Source organism: Zeus faber (assembly GCF_960531495.2).
Source record: "Zeus faber genome assembly, chromosome: 20".
Classification (NCBI taxonomy): Eukaryota; Metazoa; Chordata; class Actinopteri; order Zeiformes; family Zeidae; genus Zeus; species Zeus faber.
The window spans coordinates 11432426-11448579 of NC_137207.1; the positions used below are offsets into that span (position 1 = coordinate 11432426).

Consider the following 16154-nt stretch of genomic DNA (forward strand, 5'->3'; position numbering starts at 1 on the left):
TTATCAAGGTCGGCCGTGGAATGGACCCCAACCAAAATGGTAATGAATTCAATGGAAAAAAAAAACAAGATTCTTCACACCAGGCACGTCCTGCCCCTTTGCCCCTTGATTCCCCATGGAGCTGGGGGTCCATGCGCCTAATCTTTTCTTTTCTTCCCAGAGTGGATGTCTGGTGCTGGTTCTGATCATTTTGGGTAGGTCTCTGCAGAGAATACAATGTGAGTCATTCTCTCATTCAGGGAGAGAGTCCCTGAATGATGGACTTAGGGAGAGAAAGATTTTGTAGTCTTTAAAAGGGAAATTGGTATTTACTTTAACCATTGTTGTCCTATCTCAGGCTGTCATAAGCATTGTTGAACAGGTAAAGATTAGCGCCTTGTAATAAATGCTGACTGACTGGAATGTTTAATGCGTTAAAAAGACAGTTTGCTGCGTTTCATACAACACCATCTCAGAGGCGGTGAACCTATTTCAGAACTCTGGGTGGTCCTTCATAGAGGAGAGGAAAAAGTAGGAAACTACAGCCACGCTACCTCAGTCAGGCCGCCTCTAAAAACGTGGTCACGGGACGGACTTCTGGAAGAAAGACTGACTGACCGACTTTTAGTAGTCTGGCTGTGATTGAACATGATGCTCATGGCTCAACAAGCTCCAAGGCGTTGCTCAAAAAGGACCTTTATGGGAGAGGGCCAAGGAAGTTGAAAAATCAATGTCCTTGAGTTGCCCAGTCGGAGTGCTTACCTCAAACCCATCCGACATCTGTGGCAAAATTGCTGTCGACCGCCGCTCCCCAGATAAACTGGCACAGAATAAGCAAATTTGTGGTTTCAGAAGGGGTTCTGTTGAACGAGCGTAAAAACAAAATCTCAACAAAGTGGAGGTGCACCCTTGCAAATTCAATCTGATAGATTGTGAGAGAATGTGTCGTGACAGTAGTGGAAGAAAAACTGCGTTAGACTACATAGTATTTTATTCAACCAGATATTACTACAAAATGATTTATTTTGCTATGTTGACTCATTTCAATGACGATTTCAATACTATATAACTGCCAAAGTACCCTAAGATGAAGAAATTACTGTTTTGCCAAACACAACCTGCACAAGGCTTATACAGTATGTGTAACACTTCAATGAAAATAGAGGCGTGTGGAATTACGATTTGCATATTCTGGAAATTGTGCCAGACATATGGTATTTTCACTAACTTAAAAGCCTCTAAACATACAGTATACCCTCATACAGTTGAGGATTTGGGATTTGTGCGGTTGTGTCAGGACCTGTGAGCACTTGTTTGGGAATGGGCGGGCAAAGTTTTCTGTCCTGAAATAAACAATGGCCGAAAAACCACCCCCACAACATGACGGAGACGGATAATGAGTCCCCTGTCACGATCCCAACATTGATCCACTCAACCACAGTAACAAGCGAGGAAAAGAGCCACATGCCTTAGTTTGATGGAGCGGTTTGGATTTTAAACCACATCTCTCTAATTAGCCGCTGGAGTGTCTAAATCTATGGGTGGAAAAGCAGTCCAAGTAATTTAGGCCTCCATTTAGTCAATTTGAACAAATTATCTGACACTCTAATCAGGCAGGGATGGGATGGTAATCCCCAGACAGGCAACCAGTCCGACTAACCAGTAATTGCTAAGGGCCTTGGTGGCCTAATGATTTGGATATTTTCTTCTTTGGGCGAAGTCATACAACGAAACCTCTGTCTTAGTCCGGCATTTCCAAATCTTCCTCATGCCACGTACCCAACAAGGTGCCGAGGACTTTGCTGTTGAGGTGGAATAGTTGACCAAACGATAAAGAGAAGATGCAATGAAGGGTGATGATGAGAACAGTTTGTTTTTTCAAGTAAGTGATTATGTAGCACATATTCACACTCCTGTATAGTTACATTGGAATATTCTCAGTCATGATGATTGATATTGTATTTCTTTGTTGTTTGCATTGGGAATAAATTTGGCATCTGCAATATTCTATTCTCCCCCCACAGTTATCGTTGATCATCTGTTGTTTTCAAGCAATCCTGTGCATGCGAGGTATGTATTTATTCACATTTACTGCTGCCAACTTTTTGGACATTTGATCATAATTTATACAGTATTTGGGGGGAAACTTTACCTGCAGTGATTTTCTCATTATTGATTCCACATATATACAGTTTTAATGTGTAAACAAGGGTTTATTTTTTTTTGATTGAATATATATTAAAATATATATATATTTTTTAAATTATTATTATTATTATTATTATTTAAGTTCACCCTCCTCCAGTCTGTTTCTATGTTGCCCACAATGCCTATTCAGTACTATACAAAAGCCAATTTTAACATATCACATATATTCCGAGGAAAAACAGAAGACAAAAGCATTTCTCTTCAAAATCAGGAGTTGGGTAACAGAAAAAGCAATTTAAATGATCATATTACCTGGCTTGCTTGAAATTTGTTCGGAAATATTCAGTCTATTTCTTTCCAGCGGAGATGCGATGTGATGCACTAAACCAAATCCGTTAAGTTTTCAGTGTTGAGATGACCACAGTGATGTTTCACAATTCTCCGGTCAGGTTGACAGCTTTGTTATTAGGGGATGACGTGGAAGCTGCCATCAAAAAACACTTGACATTTAAGGCATAATTCTAGAATCTAGATTTTGAGATCTTGACTTTTCCCCTGAAAAGCAGGCTGCTCTTTTTCATCTAATTTCATACAGTGGGCGAGACACTCAAAAGAATTGTCCTTTCATAATTATTTTATTAACCATGCCTCACAACTAATACGAATAACAGGGTTCATTTCATTTGAAATAAAATAGAGCCAGTCATATCAAACTCCTGACATTTTATATATTTAATACACGCTGACATTTATTTATATTGTTTTGTGTCATTTCAGAGTTGCCATCATAGAGTGAGTGAGTGCCAGTGTGTGGTCGAGATGAGGAGGCCCGTACGGGGCTGGTGGTGGGATTTGGGGATGAAGGGTTGTCAATGGGCATGTCTGTGCGGTGCCAGTGGCGACAGTTTGGGATGATCAGTGTGTGGGTATTCAGCCAGACATGAGTATGGAGTAATACTTCCACTGGCAAACGGTCGGTGCAGCTTCGTAGCCAACTCAGCCATTTGGAGCCGATTTATGGAGATTTTGATGGCACTGGCTGAGCTACTCTCCTTAAACGTATGGACGAGTGTGTGAACTTGACAAGTGTTTGGCCAGACTGTGCTACAGTGTGTAGCCACCTAATTTTCTGCACAAGGGATCAAACATTAATTTTATGTTGTTATTATTAATGTTATTAAACATGAGATTGTGTGTATTGTTGTGTGTGTTTTGTGTACTGTGTATGAAAAAGTAATTTATTTTTTTTAAGTAAAAAATCAGTCAAACACCTTCAAGGCAACATGTCAAAGGCTACAATTTCAGGAGGATTTGCTTATATGTTGGGGATTGTATGAATATTATCTGGTGGGGGGGGGGGGGGGGTCAAAAAATGGGGAGGACCTTTTGTTTTTTAAATCTTAAAACTTGTTTTTCTGTGGAATGAGCACTTGCTAATAAGACTGTTTACTGTGGATCTGGGAGATTAATGTTCGATTTCATTACCGCAGCAATCTCGTCATCAGCCTGCATAATACCACTGTGTCCCAGGGCAGAATGAGGTAGGTCTACATTCTCACAACTTCCTCAAAATAATAATGAGGATAATAATAACAATAATAATGATAATGATAATGAATGCATGTATATTTTGTACCTTTTTCAAACACAATGTTGCAAAAAAAACATTTGTTTTGGATTTATTTATTCTTATTTTTTTCTCGGGGAGCCAGGTCTATGTAAAACTCAAGAAGTTGGTGCAGTGCGTTAAGTAGAGGTAAGGCAGACACTCCCTGCTCCCTGACAAAATGCCTGAGGACCTGCATGGATCTGCACAGCTCAGGATGGCCCCAAACCATGTATTTGTAAAAAATATATAGATTTATGGGCTCAGACTCCAGTACAACAAAGGTAAACAGATATTTATGGATACATATTTTCACATTGTATGTATTGATGGTGTATGATGTCGGAATTAGATGGCGAATTTGTGCACCCGGAGGCTGCACTCAGACACCCGTATTTTTCAGTGATTAGGGACAGGTTGTTCCGAGTGAGCCGTGACACTCAGTCAGGAGAGGAGATAACCCAGTTGTTAGTGCTGAAAGCAGGAGAAAACACTTCAGCGGTTGATGGCCCGGTTCTATTGGCCAGGCGCACCTCTTACGCCAGATGTGCGTAAGAGGTGCGCCGCGTGTCCCGAGTGCCAGTTAGTCAACCCTCTGGCGATACCGACCGCGCCATTGAGGCTCCTCTTTGTAGCCGACGCCCCGTTTGGGAGACTCGGTATGGACCTCAACGGGCCATTGGACCGCAGTGCTCGGAGTACCAGTTTGTGCATGTCTTAGTGAACTACATCACCCGAGGCGGTGTCGTTGCACAGTATTACAGCCAAAAGAGTGGCACAGACACTGTTTCAGGGCATCTCCCGAGTCAGAAATTCAAAGGAAATCCTGACCTACCAGGGTGCTTCCTTTATGTCACGTACACTTCGAGAACTTAACAAGCTCTCGGGCATCTGCTCGTCTGCGGAAGCCAGCACTGGCGCCTTCCCACGGCGGTGCACCTGCACCGGATCGGACCGAACTGGGGCGAGCATGCCATCAGCTTCAGTGTCTCCCTCCTCAACCTGCGCCTGTGGCTGGAGTGTTCCACAGTGGTGTTTGGGTGGTGGGTCAACTGAGGAGAGGTCACCCAGGAGACGTACTATCGACGGGGAAACTGGAATGCTGTGACCCAAAAAGGTTGATAGCTTCTTGGTGATGTTGGTCCAGAATTTTTGGATAGGTGGGCAGAGCCAGATGGCATGAAAGTCGTCATCTCTTGAATTGAGGGAACAATGAGAGCAAATGTCTTAATCCAGGAATCCCATTTTGAGTATTTTGTGTTGGGTGATATTTGTTCTTTGTAAAATCTTATATCGGCTGAGCTGCATTTTGGAATTGCGGGTCATAGAAAAGGTGTTGATATCGGTGGAAACAGCAAGGTCTCTCTCTTATTCCATGGTTGGTAAAAACAAAGTGTCATCTGTTTTTAATAAAAGTTGAATTACTTGTGTGAGTAAGATGTTCGATCATCAGAGGTGGTTGCAGGATGTTCATTTGTTAATTTGATTTCCACTTTTAGAGACTGCTGCATTTGAAGGAATTGCAGGAAATTGTGACCACCGATATTATACCTTTGGGTTAGGGTTGGGAATGATATAAGTGTGTGTAGCTGGGGTTGTAACATTATATTATAAATTGAAGATGTTTTGATGGATAGTAGTATCTGAAGTTTGGGGCTTCTAGACCTCCCATTAGACTGCACTGAAGCACAATAAGAAGCTGCAGCAAAGTGGTTAGTTTCTGAGTTGGAAAGCGTTCAGTGAGGTTTTGCTGGTTATACATGATGGGAACTTGTCTCGAACTTGAAGTTGTCAGGAGCTTGTCCTGGAATAGACTGACCAGAGCCTGCCCTGAGCTCTGTGGCCTTCCTGTGTGACCTGACAATTGCCATTAATATGGCATCTTTTTTGTATTGGTTTGAAATGTTTTGGTTTTGGAGATACTGGTGGTTCAGTTGTTTTTTTTGCCAGTATAGCACAGCTGATTTCATAATTTCATGTATGTATTATTGAGTATAATTCACAATTATTAAAAATCATTTTTTCGAGTCCCCCGGTTGTGTTAAGCCTGGTTAAATTCTCCCCATCGGGAACCAACGTTTTATGAGGCCTGAGTTGAAAAATAGCGATGTGTAGGATATGAGTGCTTCTCTGACCAGCATAGGATCAATTGTTGTTAAGCCAGCAGGTGTGGTGTCTGAGCTGCTGAGCCCAAGGCGTGAGGGTGTCTGAGGCGTCATTCATTTGGGGCCCCCTTGGGCCCTTGTATAGCCAAATCTGATACACAGCTAAAATCTACACAGAGGCACTGCAGCAATGACCCTTAACAGTATTCATTTTTCATTCACCGTAACAAATCCATAAACACACACACACATATACACAGTGGCAGATTAGCCAGTCATTAAGAAAGCCACGACATGTTATTTGTTTATCTATTTTCAATAAAAAAAAGTAGCCACAAGGTGTACGCAGCACTCCCCCAGGAAGACTATTTCTGCTACGCTCAATGAAATCTAAAAGGCTTCGGGTGAGGTGTGTGATGAATATGCTTATCATCCCCATCCACAACATCCAGCCTCATGGCCTCACGCCTCAGTAGAGACACACAGTCTGAACTCGAGAGGTGGGAGGAATTTCAAGTGAAATGTTGTCTTACGAGACAGGTGGGCCAAAGCGGCCTCGACATTATTCTTGCTTTGTTCCGGGGCAATAGAAAATTTGGTGACGCCCCTGGATATGGCAGCTGCATGATGTGAGCCTTGTTCGAGGAAAGCAGAGCGGGTGTCATCAAATCTCCCCCTTGCGGAGTCCTGCCGAGAGGGAGGTAAGCAAGTGCGCATGTGCGAAACAGGAAGAGAGAACGAGAAGAGGGTGTGGGGGTGGGTGGGATGAAAGTGTGCGTAGCAAGGGTCCAGCATCCCGCAGATGTGGTCACAAATTGATTTAATTGCCAGTGCTTTTGTTGGTTCCTGTGCCAGGGCAAAATAGTTGAACAGGCATAAAAAAAAGGAGACTGTGGAACAGCTGATCAGCCATAAAGGATTCCTCAGGAATATCCTTAATCCCCGGTGTCAGCTTTTTCTTTCAACTCTCCATCGGTCGGTCTTTCTATATCTATCAGTCATCATCTTTCTCCCTTGTGCGCTTCCTCAGGGATATTCATCACATCTCACCTCTAGGGCAGTGGGTGAGGGAGCTACGAGTTTTTTTTGTTTTTTGTTTTGTTTTTTCTCAGACAAGGGCATCACAGCCGTGGGCTGTTAGTCGCAGGAGAATGGCTGTCAGATAGGATTACATGTCAGGATGTTATTCATGGGTAATTGCTGGATTCCCTCCAGTGACACCCATCACTCACAGCAAAAAATATATAAAAAATTAAACTGTTTATCTTTGTCAGGATCCCCCCCCCCCACACACACACAAGATGAAACATGACAAAAAAAACAAAAACTGAGTCACCTTGAGGGGAAAAAGAAATCCCGTAACTGAATCAAACTACAGAGAGATGATTTTCCATTGATCTTTTCATGAGTGAAAGCATGACTCGGTTATTAATTTGTAGCAGCTGATATTTAATGCACGCAGTCTTTTAAGTGCCGCTGAAAACAGTTAAACGTCAAATATTCTGATATGAAACTGGTAACAAATTCCTAATACAATGTTCAACTCATAGGGCCACAGGATCACACATATCTGTGCATTTTTTTTTGCTTGGAAAAAAAAAAATACAAAGCGATCACTTACATTCAGGAGAAATAGTAAAGGCTTTTTCTTCCACAGATATCTGACGTGTTTTGCTGCCTACACTGGACTGCAGTCAGTGGATCAACTTCGAAAAAAAAAAAACCCTTCTTTAATCAGTTAATCCTATACATACATATTTTAAGGTTTTCTTAAATTCCTAAATCTTAAATTTCGACAGATGGAGAAGCTCATATCCAGACAACAGGCAATAACGATAAAGTAATAAGAATACAAATAGAAAAAGAGGCAATATGAAAGAAACCTAAAGATCAACAACAAAAATTGAATGTACAATAACCCCCCCCCCCCCCAAAAAAAATCAACCACTGTACAATAAACCTCTGTTTCCGAATTTCAAGTTGATAACACCTTAGAAATATCGTTTTTTTTTACATATATATATATATATATATATATATATTTATTTTTTTTTAAGTTTATACAATATTTTTTTCAGTGTGTATCCAAATGCGCTGTCTTGAGACCTCGGTGTGCTTGTTGTGGCATGTATTTTTTGCTTAAAGTACATCCCTTTGTTCAGGAAAACACCGTCTCACACACGGTCACCACGGACACGCTCTTGCTCATGGTCGACCTGTTGCCTCCGGTGACCGGAACCGCGTGTGAATCGCCGCGCGTCTCCGAGTGCCCCCTTTTGGACACCGAGGACTGCTGCGGGGACAGGCTGAACACCGAGGACAGTTTCTTCCGGTAGCTCTTCCGGAACCTCTTCGCGGACCGGTACAGGTTCCCCACGAAGCAGTAGCACAGCGGGTTGAGCGCGGAGTTGGTCAAACCCAACCACTGCGCGAAGGGTCTCCCCTGTAGAATCCACTCGTGTTGCGCGTGGTTCGCCTCCTCCTCGTCCTCTCGGTCCAGGGAGTCCGGCATGTTGAAGTCGATCCAGATGTCCACGACGTACAGAGGCAGCCAGGACAGGGTGAAGAGCAACACCAGCGCCAGGACCATCTTGGCGATCCGTTTACGCACACGCACCCGGGACACCACCTGCGCGGATCCGAACGTAGTCGACTCCCGCAGTTTTTCGTCGGTCCCCCACAGCTTCCACCCGGTCAGGAGGCAGATCACCAGGTTGAAGATCACGGGGAAGCAGTAGAGGGAGCAGAAGAGGAGAAAGTTGTAGCCCTGGCGCAGTCGGGCTTGGCTCCAGCCCTCCACGCACACGGTGACGGTGCGCGCCCCGTCCAGCAGCGGCAGCGCCCGGGTGGCGTTGGCGAAGAGCAGCGGCAGGCAGAGCGCAGAGGACGCGCTCCACACGGCGCAGATCATGCCCGCGATCCGCCGGCCCGTGAAGAAGGAGCGTGCGTGGAGCGGGCTGTGCACGCTGTAGTAGCGGTTCAGGCCGATCACGGCCAGGCTGAGCACGCTGGCGGCCACCGACACCGCCTGGACGAAGGGCACGGCGCGGCACATGAAGTCCCCGAACACCCACGCGTTGTAGACCTGGTGGCCCAGGTTGACGGGCATGCAGACGCACACCACCATCATGTCGCACACGGCCAGGTTGACTAGCAGCCTGCGCGTCGCCGATGCACCGCCTCCGGACAGCCTGGTCCTCCCCCTTTTTCGGGTGAGGACCAGCAGAGCCGTGATGTTCCCACCGAGACCCGTGATGAAGGACACGGTGTAGAGCAGCACCAGGACGATGGTGCGCGGTTCGTGGCCGGAGAACAGCACGTCCACGGAGAAGGGGCCGGTGGTGTCCAAGAAGCTCCAGTTGTGGAAGTCATCCCGACGGGGTTTCCAAGCTGAGGCGTTTGACGCAAACAGATGTCCGAATTGTGCGTAAAACCCCGTCAGATTCATCTCCCCATTCCTGGAGACGTTAGCGCGCAAAAGACGCGCTCTGACTGGGCACAGCTCTGGTCACCGCCACTGATGAAGATCCCGATCGCATTTAGACAGCGTCCAATATTTCGAAAGATTTAGACCAGATCGATATTTGTCGGTGGTTTTAAAAGAATGAGATTACCCAAAGTCTCCAGTGCGTGGTGCGCACTGCGCAGATCGAGGCTGCGGGAGGAGACTGGTGCGTCAGATGGACTATCCGAGTCGGGGGGGTTGGGGCGGGGGTTGAGGATCGCCCCTTCTCTTCTCCACTAAATGTCAAATATGTTACTCCAATTAAAGAATGACTTGATGAAAAGCTTCACCACCACTTTCCTCTCCATTTAATCTTGGCTGATTCTTGTTTTTACCCTATTTTTTTTTAATACAATTTGCATATTTCTTATTACTATTTTGTCTTTTTCTTTTTTATTTTACTGTGTGTTGTGGCTGGCTCCATGTAGTTTGATAGCCAGTAGTATCTGCTTCCGTGCTGTTTTGTTGTGCTCATGACAATTATTAAAATATATATTGAAAAAACTTGAACCTTAAACCACCAAAATGTCTTCACTAGCACACCACCCTGGCACATTAAGTTACCTACTTTAGGGGTTTCCAAACTGAGCTCCAAAGGGTCAGTGATTAATTCCAAGTGATCCACAGCAAAACTAAATAAATAAATAGATAAATAAAATAACATTTGTTTTGTTTAGTTTGTTTGTTTTACATTTTCAGTATGTACCTCTTCAACAATATATGTAGACATTCTCTCACTAATGGAGGTGAAATTATTTTTTTTATGAGGGTTTGTACCTACACAGTATATACAGTATATACATATATAATGTGTGTGGGTATCCTTTGACTGAACCTCGTCTGGGCCTTGCCCTAAAAAAGTCTGGTAAGGCCTGTGACCCATTCATAGGTGTCTAAATGAGTCATTGATAAAAAGATGAAATTATGCTTATAGCCTACAATTGCCCCCTTTTGCATCATGGCTGCACTATTAATATTGTAATCATCAAGGATTTATCGCTTCAAACTGGCTGTGATTGAACAGTCTCTAATATTTATCAACCTCCATTCCAGCTAAGTTTTTCATTCCAGCAAGTGATCTTGCAGTCAATGGATTTTAATCATCCCTTTTATTCGACATCCCATTGTTACGCGGCTTTGATAATAGCCCGGTCGTACATGGCATATAAAATCCCATTAGCCCCTGAATATCCTAATTCACAGCAGGAAAATAAGCCGTAGCACCTGAGGACAGAGACACAACCGCACTCTTCTCTTGAGCAACTTTTCTTGTTTTTTTTTTGATGTCGACTAGTTTTAAAGTTGTTGTATTGACACAGAGCACTCACAACATATGACTTGATGATCATGTTGAGTAGTTTTCAGTTGCCGTATTGGCATAATGCACGAACAACATATGAGTACCTATCATATTGCACATACCAAAAAAAAACAACAACCCAATAATCAATAACACAACTTTTATTCAGATTCATTACAGCTATCTTGCACTTATGTATCTGATTGAATTTAGAAACAGGTGCTCATGCACTTAAATTCAAGGTTGCTCCAATGGTCGATGTCTGCTTTGATCGTTTCTAGCCTCTCCTGTAAGTCTCTTCGGGCAAAAGCGTCTGCTAAATGATAAATGTAATATCACGTAGGGCAATGTTCTCTCGGGTGATCACCATTTGTTTTGTTTTCTTCTTTAGTTTTTTTTCCATGAATGTGTTTTCCATCTTTAATAAAGCAAAGTAAAGCGTGAGATTATGATATGACAACCGTGTCAAGAAACATTCATGCTGAAACGCTGACCTGCGCCTGAATAGATACAAGGACGCTGGCGGCGTCATATTGTATTTTCTTTACAGATTCTACTATTCATGCCTGCTGCGGTGTGTGTGTGCGTGCGTGCGTGCGTGCGCACGTGTAAGGGCAAAATGTGCAAATGCATAGTGGAAACGCATGATGCCCACTTGACGGGGAGCCGAGGAGACGGACGGACGGGCAGGCAAACGTGTCAGGGTCACTCATAATGTGGAGAGATTCATATTCTCACTGTTGCACAGAAACACCCCTCCAGCGCTAATTATCACAGCATTGTTGAATATTTGAGCCAGTTGTGTTTAATCATGCACTTGTTCAGTTGTGTAGGACCGTTTATTTCACCTTTGGAATTGACAGTTTCTTTCTCAGGTCTTTTTCATTTTTCACTTATCTTTATCTCTTCACGCGTTCTGTGGTATGTTTTCTATTGTGTCCAGTTAACTGTTTTGTTTATATTTTCAAAAGTTTCCAATTGCAATTTTCTTTTTTCATATTTTCATTGTATTTCTCTATTGCTTTATATATTTTTTTGCCAATTGTGTTTTTGTGAGCTACTGGGACATTGCAATTTCAAACAAAGAAGACAAAGTAATGTAAAATAATATCAAGGGGAAAATATTATTCAGAGACGCTATGGACAAACTGGCTCTGACGATGGCAGTTTTCAAAATCAAATGTTGTTGGTGTCTTGGGGAGTGTTTGGACTTTTGCATGAGAGAATCATAACGACCGAGATGGTAGAAGTGTGATGGTTTGGACACCTGTGTAGGAGAGATGAGAGTTCGACTGGGAGAAGGATGCTGAGGATGGAGCGGCCCGGCAAGAGGAAAAGAGGAATCCCAAAGAGAAGGTTTATGGATGTGGTGAGGGAGGACATGCAGGCGGTTGGTGTAAGGGAGGAAGATGCGCAGAACAGAAGGTATTGCAGGCAATTGATCGGATGTGGCGACCCCTAACGGGAGCAGCCCAAAAAAAACCAACAAAGAAAGAATATTGACCTTTGTGTATCATCTACGCAAGGTTACTCAGAGAAAAACAAGATGAAAGTTGAAATTGTGCCACAGACAATCACAATACAAGCACACAAGCATTTTGAGTAGATTAAAAACATTGTTTTTCCTTTAATCCTCTCACATGATTGGTTGAAACAATGAGACAACCACACACACACACGCGCACGCACGCACGCACGCACGCACACACACACACACACACACACACACACACACTTATGTTTCTATCAAACTTAATGAAGGGTGACTAAGAGCAAACATCTTCCTCTAACTCTTTTTCTCTGCGTATTTTGTTGTCAAAATCAGAATGAACCATAAATACACCTATTATCATCACGGCACAGAATATAAAGTCATTATCACCGTTTTAATGACATTACAAAAACATGTTAATCCGCGGGGATTTCAGTCATTAATTTTGTGAAAAAAAAACCAAAAAAAAAACACCCCGCCCTCCCCCTAATGTGTTGTTTGTGTAGCTCACGCAAATGTGGACACATCAGGTCTATTAATACATTTCCATGCTTCACCCTCACTTTTCTTCCTCGGCTGAAGAAGCACAGTCACCCCGCATTGTCCTCCGCATGCACACACACACACACACACACACACACACACACACACACACACACACACACACACACACACCTCATATGGGACCTAATATAACGTGGTGACCGACACGGCCGACACGTCACGGCCTTGCAACAGCTCCACTGCTACTGTCACACTTCCACGGGCTTTATCGATTTTACTTTACAGCGCCCTCCACCGAGCTGTTCATAAGAGCGACAGCAGACAACTTTTCAGCTCCCCACCACCCCCAGCGCTTCCAAGTGGTATCGTTTGCGTCGCAAAGATAAGACACTTGTCGCTCAGAGCCCAGCTCCGTGAAGAAGTGATCAACACCACCTTGGAAATAAGAGAGAAGTGTGAAGCGTGTTCAACTGAAGAGGTCACTTGAAATTGGACAGTGATTGGGAGCGCTTTGCTCGAACTCTTTTGGTTGCGCAATGGTTGACGGACTTCCTTTGTGCCGTAAAACGAGCCTTTCATTTTCCGTCGTCCCTGGTGACAGACAGAATTGCATAGTGAGCGCAAGCCTTAAAGGGAGCCAATCTCAACGCGGATGGTGTCATTATTCTACAGGCGTTAGACTGTGCAATCAACATTGACTTTATAATGATAAGTAAAGGTTAAAGGAGCTCTGTCTAGACTTACAGCATTAGAAGAAGAAGAAGAACAATCTTTAATCGTCACACAGCACACCACACTACAACACATGCACACACGCACACATGCTCATGCTTTGGATGGTGGCCGGTGAAATGAGACCTCTGCGTTTAACCCATCCTGGCTTGTCCTTCCTCCGGGGGGCAGTGCCAGAGGCAGTGGGCAGCATTCGTGGACGCGCCCGGGGACCTGGTGACGGGTGTCCATCGCTGGTCAGACGATGACGGGTGCATGTTTTTGGTGGGGGTCCTTACTGATGTTAGGTGGAGGAAACCCCATGTGAGCCCGGGGAGAACATGCAAACTCCACAGAAAGGCTCCTATTTGGGAGATAACCCGCCGGAGCACGGTGCCAACAGCGCCCCAGGCGGGAATCGAACCCAGGACCTTCTTGCTGTGAGGCGTCAGTGCAATGCACTGCCATTATGCCCTAACCTTGATGCCTTTGCTAATTCAGTTAGTTTAGTAAGAGTAGAATAGATCAGAATTGAATAATAATAATAGTAATAATAATAATAATAATAATAATAATAATAATAATAATCTAATTTAAAGATATAATTTAATAATCTGCTGTCCCGTAATAATATTTTGGGACAGCAGATTATTAAATTAGATCTTCCTTGGCATATTATGCCAAGGAAGATCTACATCTCCTTATAAAAAAGTATAAAAGTAGTTATATAAAAAGTATTATATAAAGAACATTAAGGCTAAAAAATGTACTTAGGTACAGTAACAAAGTAATTGTACTTTGTGACTTTCCACTACTGATGCTGTGTGAAAAATGTGAAAGCGCTGAGATTGATTCCATATCCACGAGCAGTGTTTACATGCAGTACACACACACACACACACACACACACACACACACACACAAGCGCACACACACACACACCAACGGGTCCAAAAAACATATACGCAACACAGCCTGGCCTGGTCTGATCAGGGTCACCATGCTCGTGGGAAGAGCGATTACTCCCTCTAACCCTTGTTGGTCTCGCTCTGCCAATTAGAGTGCTCCACAGGGCGGTAGATAATAAATGTGTACACACACACACACACACACACACACACACACACACACACACACACACACACACACACACACACATAGTGCTCCACAGGGCGGTAGATAATAAATGTACACACAAAACACAAAAACACGAGAACAACCCTACTGTGGTGGATGGGCTAGGTGGAATTAGCCGGGAGCAGATGGAACATGTCACGACAGGGCTCCTCTCCTGAACGAGTGTGTGGATGAGGTTTTTAAACCGGATTTTGTTAGCCCAACCAACAAGCATCGGGTGTGGCTGCTCAAGCCATCCCATCCACCACACCCACACTGAGTGTTTGGGCGTTCTCTAACACGTTCAGAGAAACAAGCCACGCCGCAAGACACCAAGGAGAGACAGAGAAATTAACTCGGCACTAATTGAATCATTTGCGGTGGGTGCGCTGGGAGCTGATCGATTGCCCCGCAGCGGCCCTTTTCCCCGGGGTGGTCAGGGCCATCTGCTGGAGGAAGAAACTTCTGGGGAATTTCTAACTCCAACCATCTGATACGTGAACACATGCCTGGTTGGGTGCATCAGTCAAGACGTGGAGAGTGCACGAGACAGATGGAGATAGAAATGAAGCACTTTCTTATTGTCACAGGCTCAATGAATCAGTACGGTGGTCACAGCGTATGCATATGGTTGGGAGGAGGGGTCTCGGAAATCACCATAAACCACCACATGACTGGGGTGATAAACAAAAAAAACGTACACCTTTCTAGTTGAGTTCACATTTCAATTTGCATTCTAATTACATCATGGCACTTCTCTAACTCTTTCCATCCATCAAGCACAGCGATTTCACCACTGCATACATGGGAATGCAGGGACCTGCACACACACACACACACACACACACACACACACACACACACACGCACACAAGCACACACAAACACACACACAAACACACGCACACACACACACACTCACACACACACACACACACACACACACACACACACACACACACACACACACACACACACACACACACACACACACACACAATGTAACTAATGTAATAAGATGAACAGCTAATAGCGTAATATCACAGCTTAAAAAAACCCCACCCAAAATCCCACTTCCCATTTATTTGGTGAAAATTAAATCACTTTCAACGTGAATAATATTAATCAAAATGACATTTCAGTTATTTTCTCCACTTTTCCTGTTTCAAAAAAGTGTAAAACCTTATTTTTGGTGATTAATAAAGATATTGTTTTTGTCATGCCGATTTTGACCAAAAAAACTTCAACCTCAAGCTCTCTGTAAATGGGAATTTTTTGTGGATGAAAGCGTTTCGTCTTGATTAAAAAGTTAGAATACTTTTTTGTTTACTTATTTTCTAAGCACTGAGAGCGAATGGGAGGGAATGGGGAAAACTATTTGTGGCATACCAAGGGGCGTGGTCAGGCCCGACTGCAGACGGTCAGGCCCGACTGCATGGCTCGCTTTCCCATATCCGCCAAGCAGCCAAGTTCGGCCGAATCAACGCCCACGCGGCACTGATTGGTCCGACTCGGGGCAGCCTCCCAAAAGCAGGGACCTTTCTTAACATTTTTCTGTCTTGCAGAGAGGATCGGCGCAGCAGCCCCCCGGACATTCTCCTCCGGGGCATCGGGACGGGCTGGGGACTTGGGCGAATCCTACGTGAGTCCTGGGGTCGGATGCGGGTCCAGTCCTCTGGCCGGCTTCG

General features: G+C 44.2%; 1 protein-coding gene across 1 annotated transcript; it reads right to left on the minus strand.

Moving 5' to 3' along the window:
• Positions 1-7996: 7996 nt before the first annotated feature.
• Positions 7997-9286, minus strand: LOC307245387 (galanin receptor type 2; the record flags this gene model as incomplete). The annotated part of the gene is made up of 1 exon (XM_080020948.1): positions 7997-9286. One exon carries the CDS (start codon positions 9284-9286, stop codon positions 7997-7999), a length of 1290 nt encoding a protein of 429 aa, XP_079877074.1.
• Positions 9287-16154: the final 6868 nt, after the last annotated feature.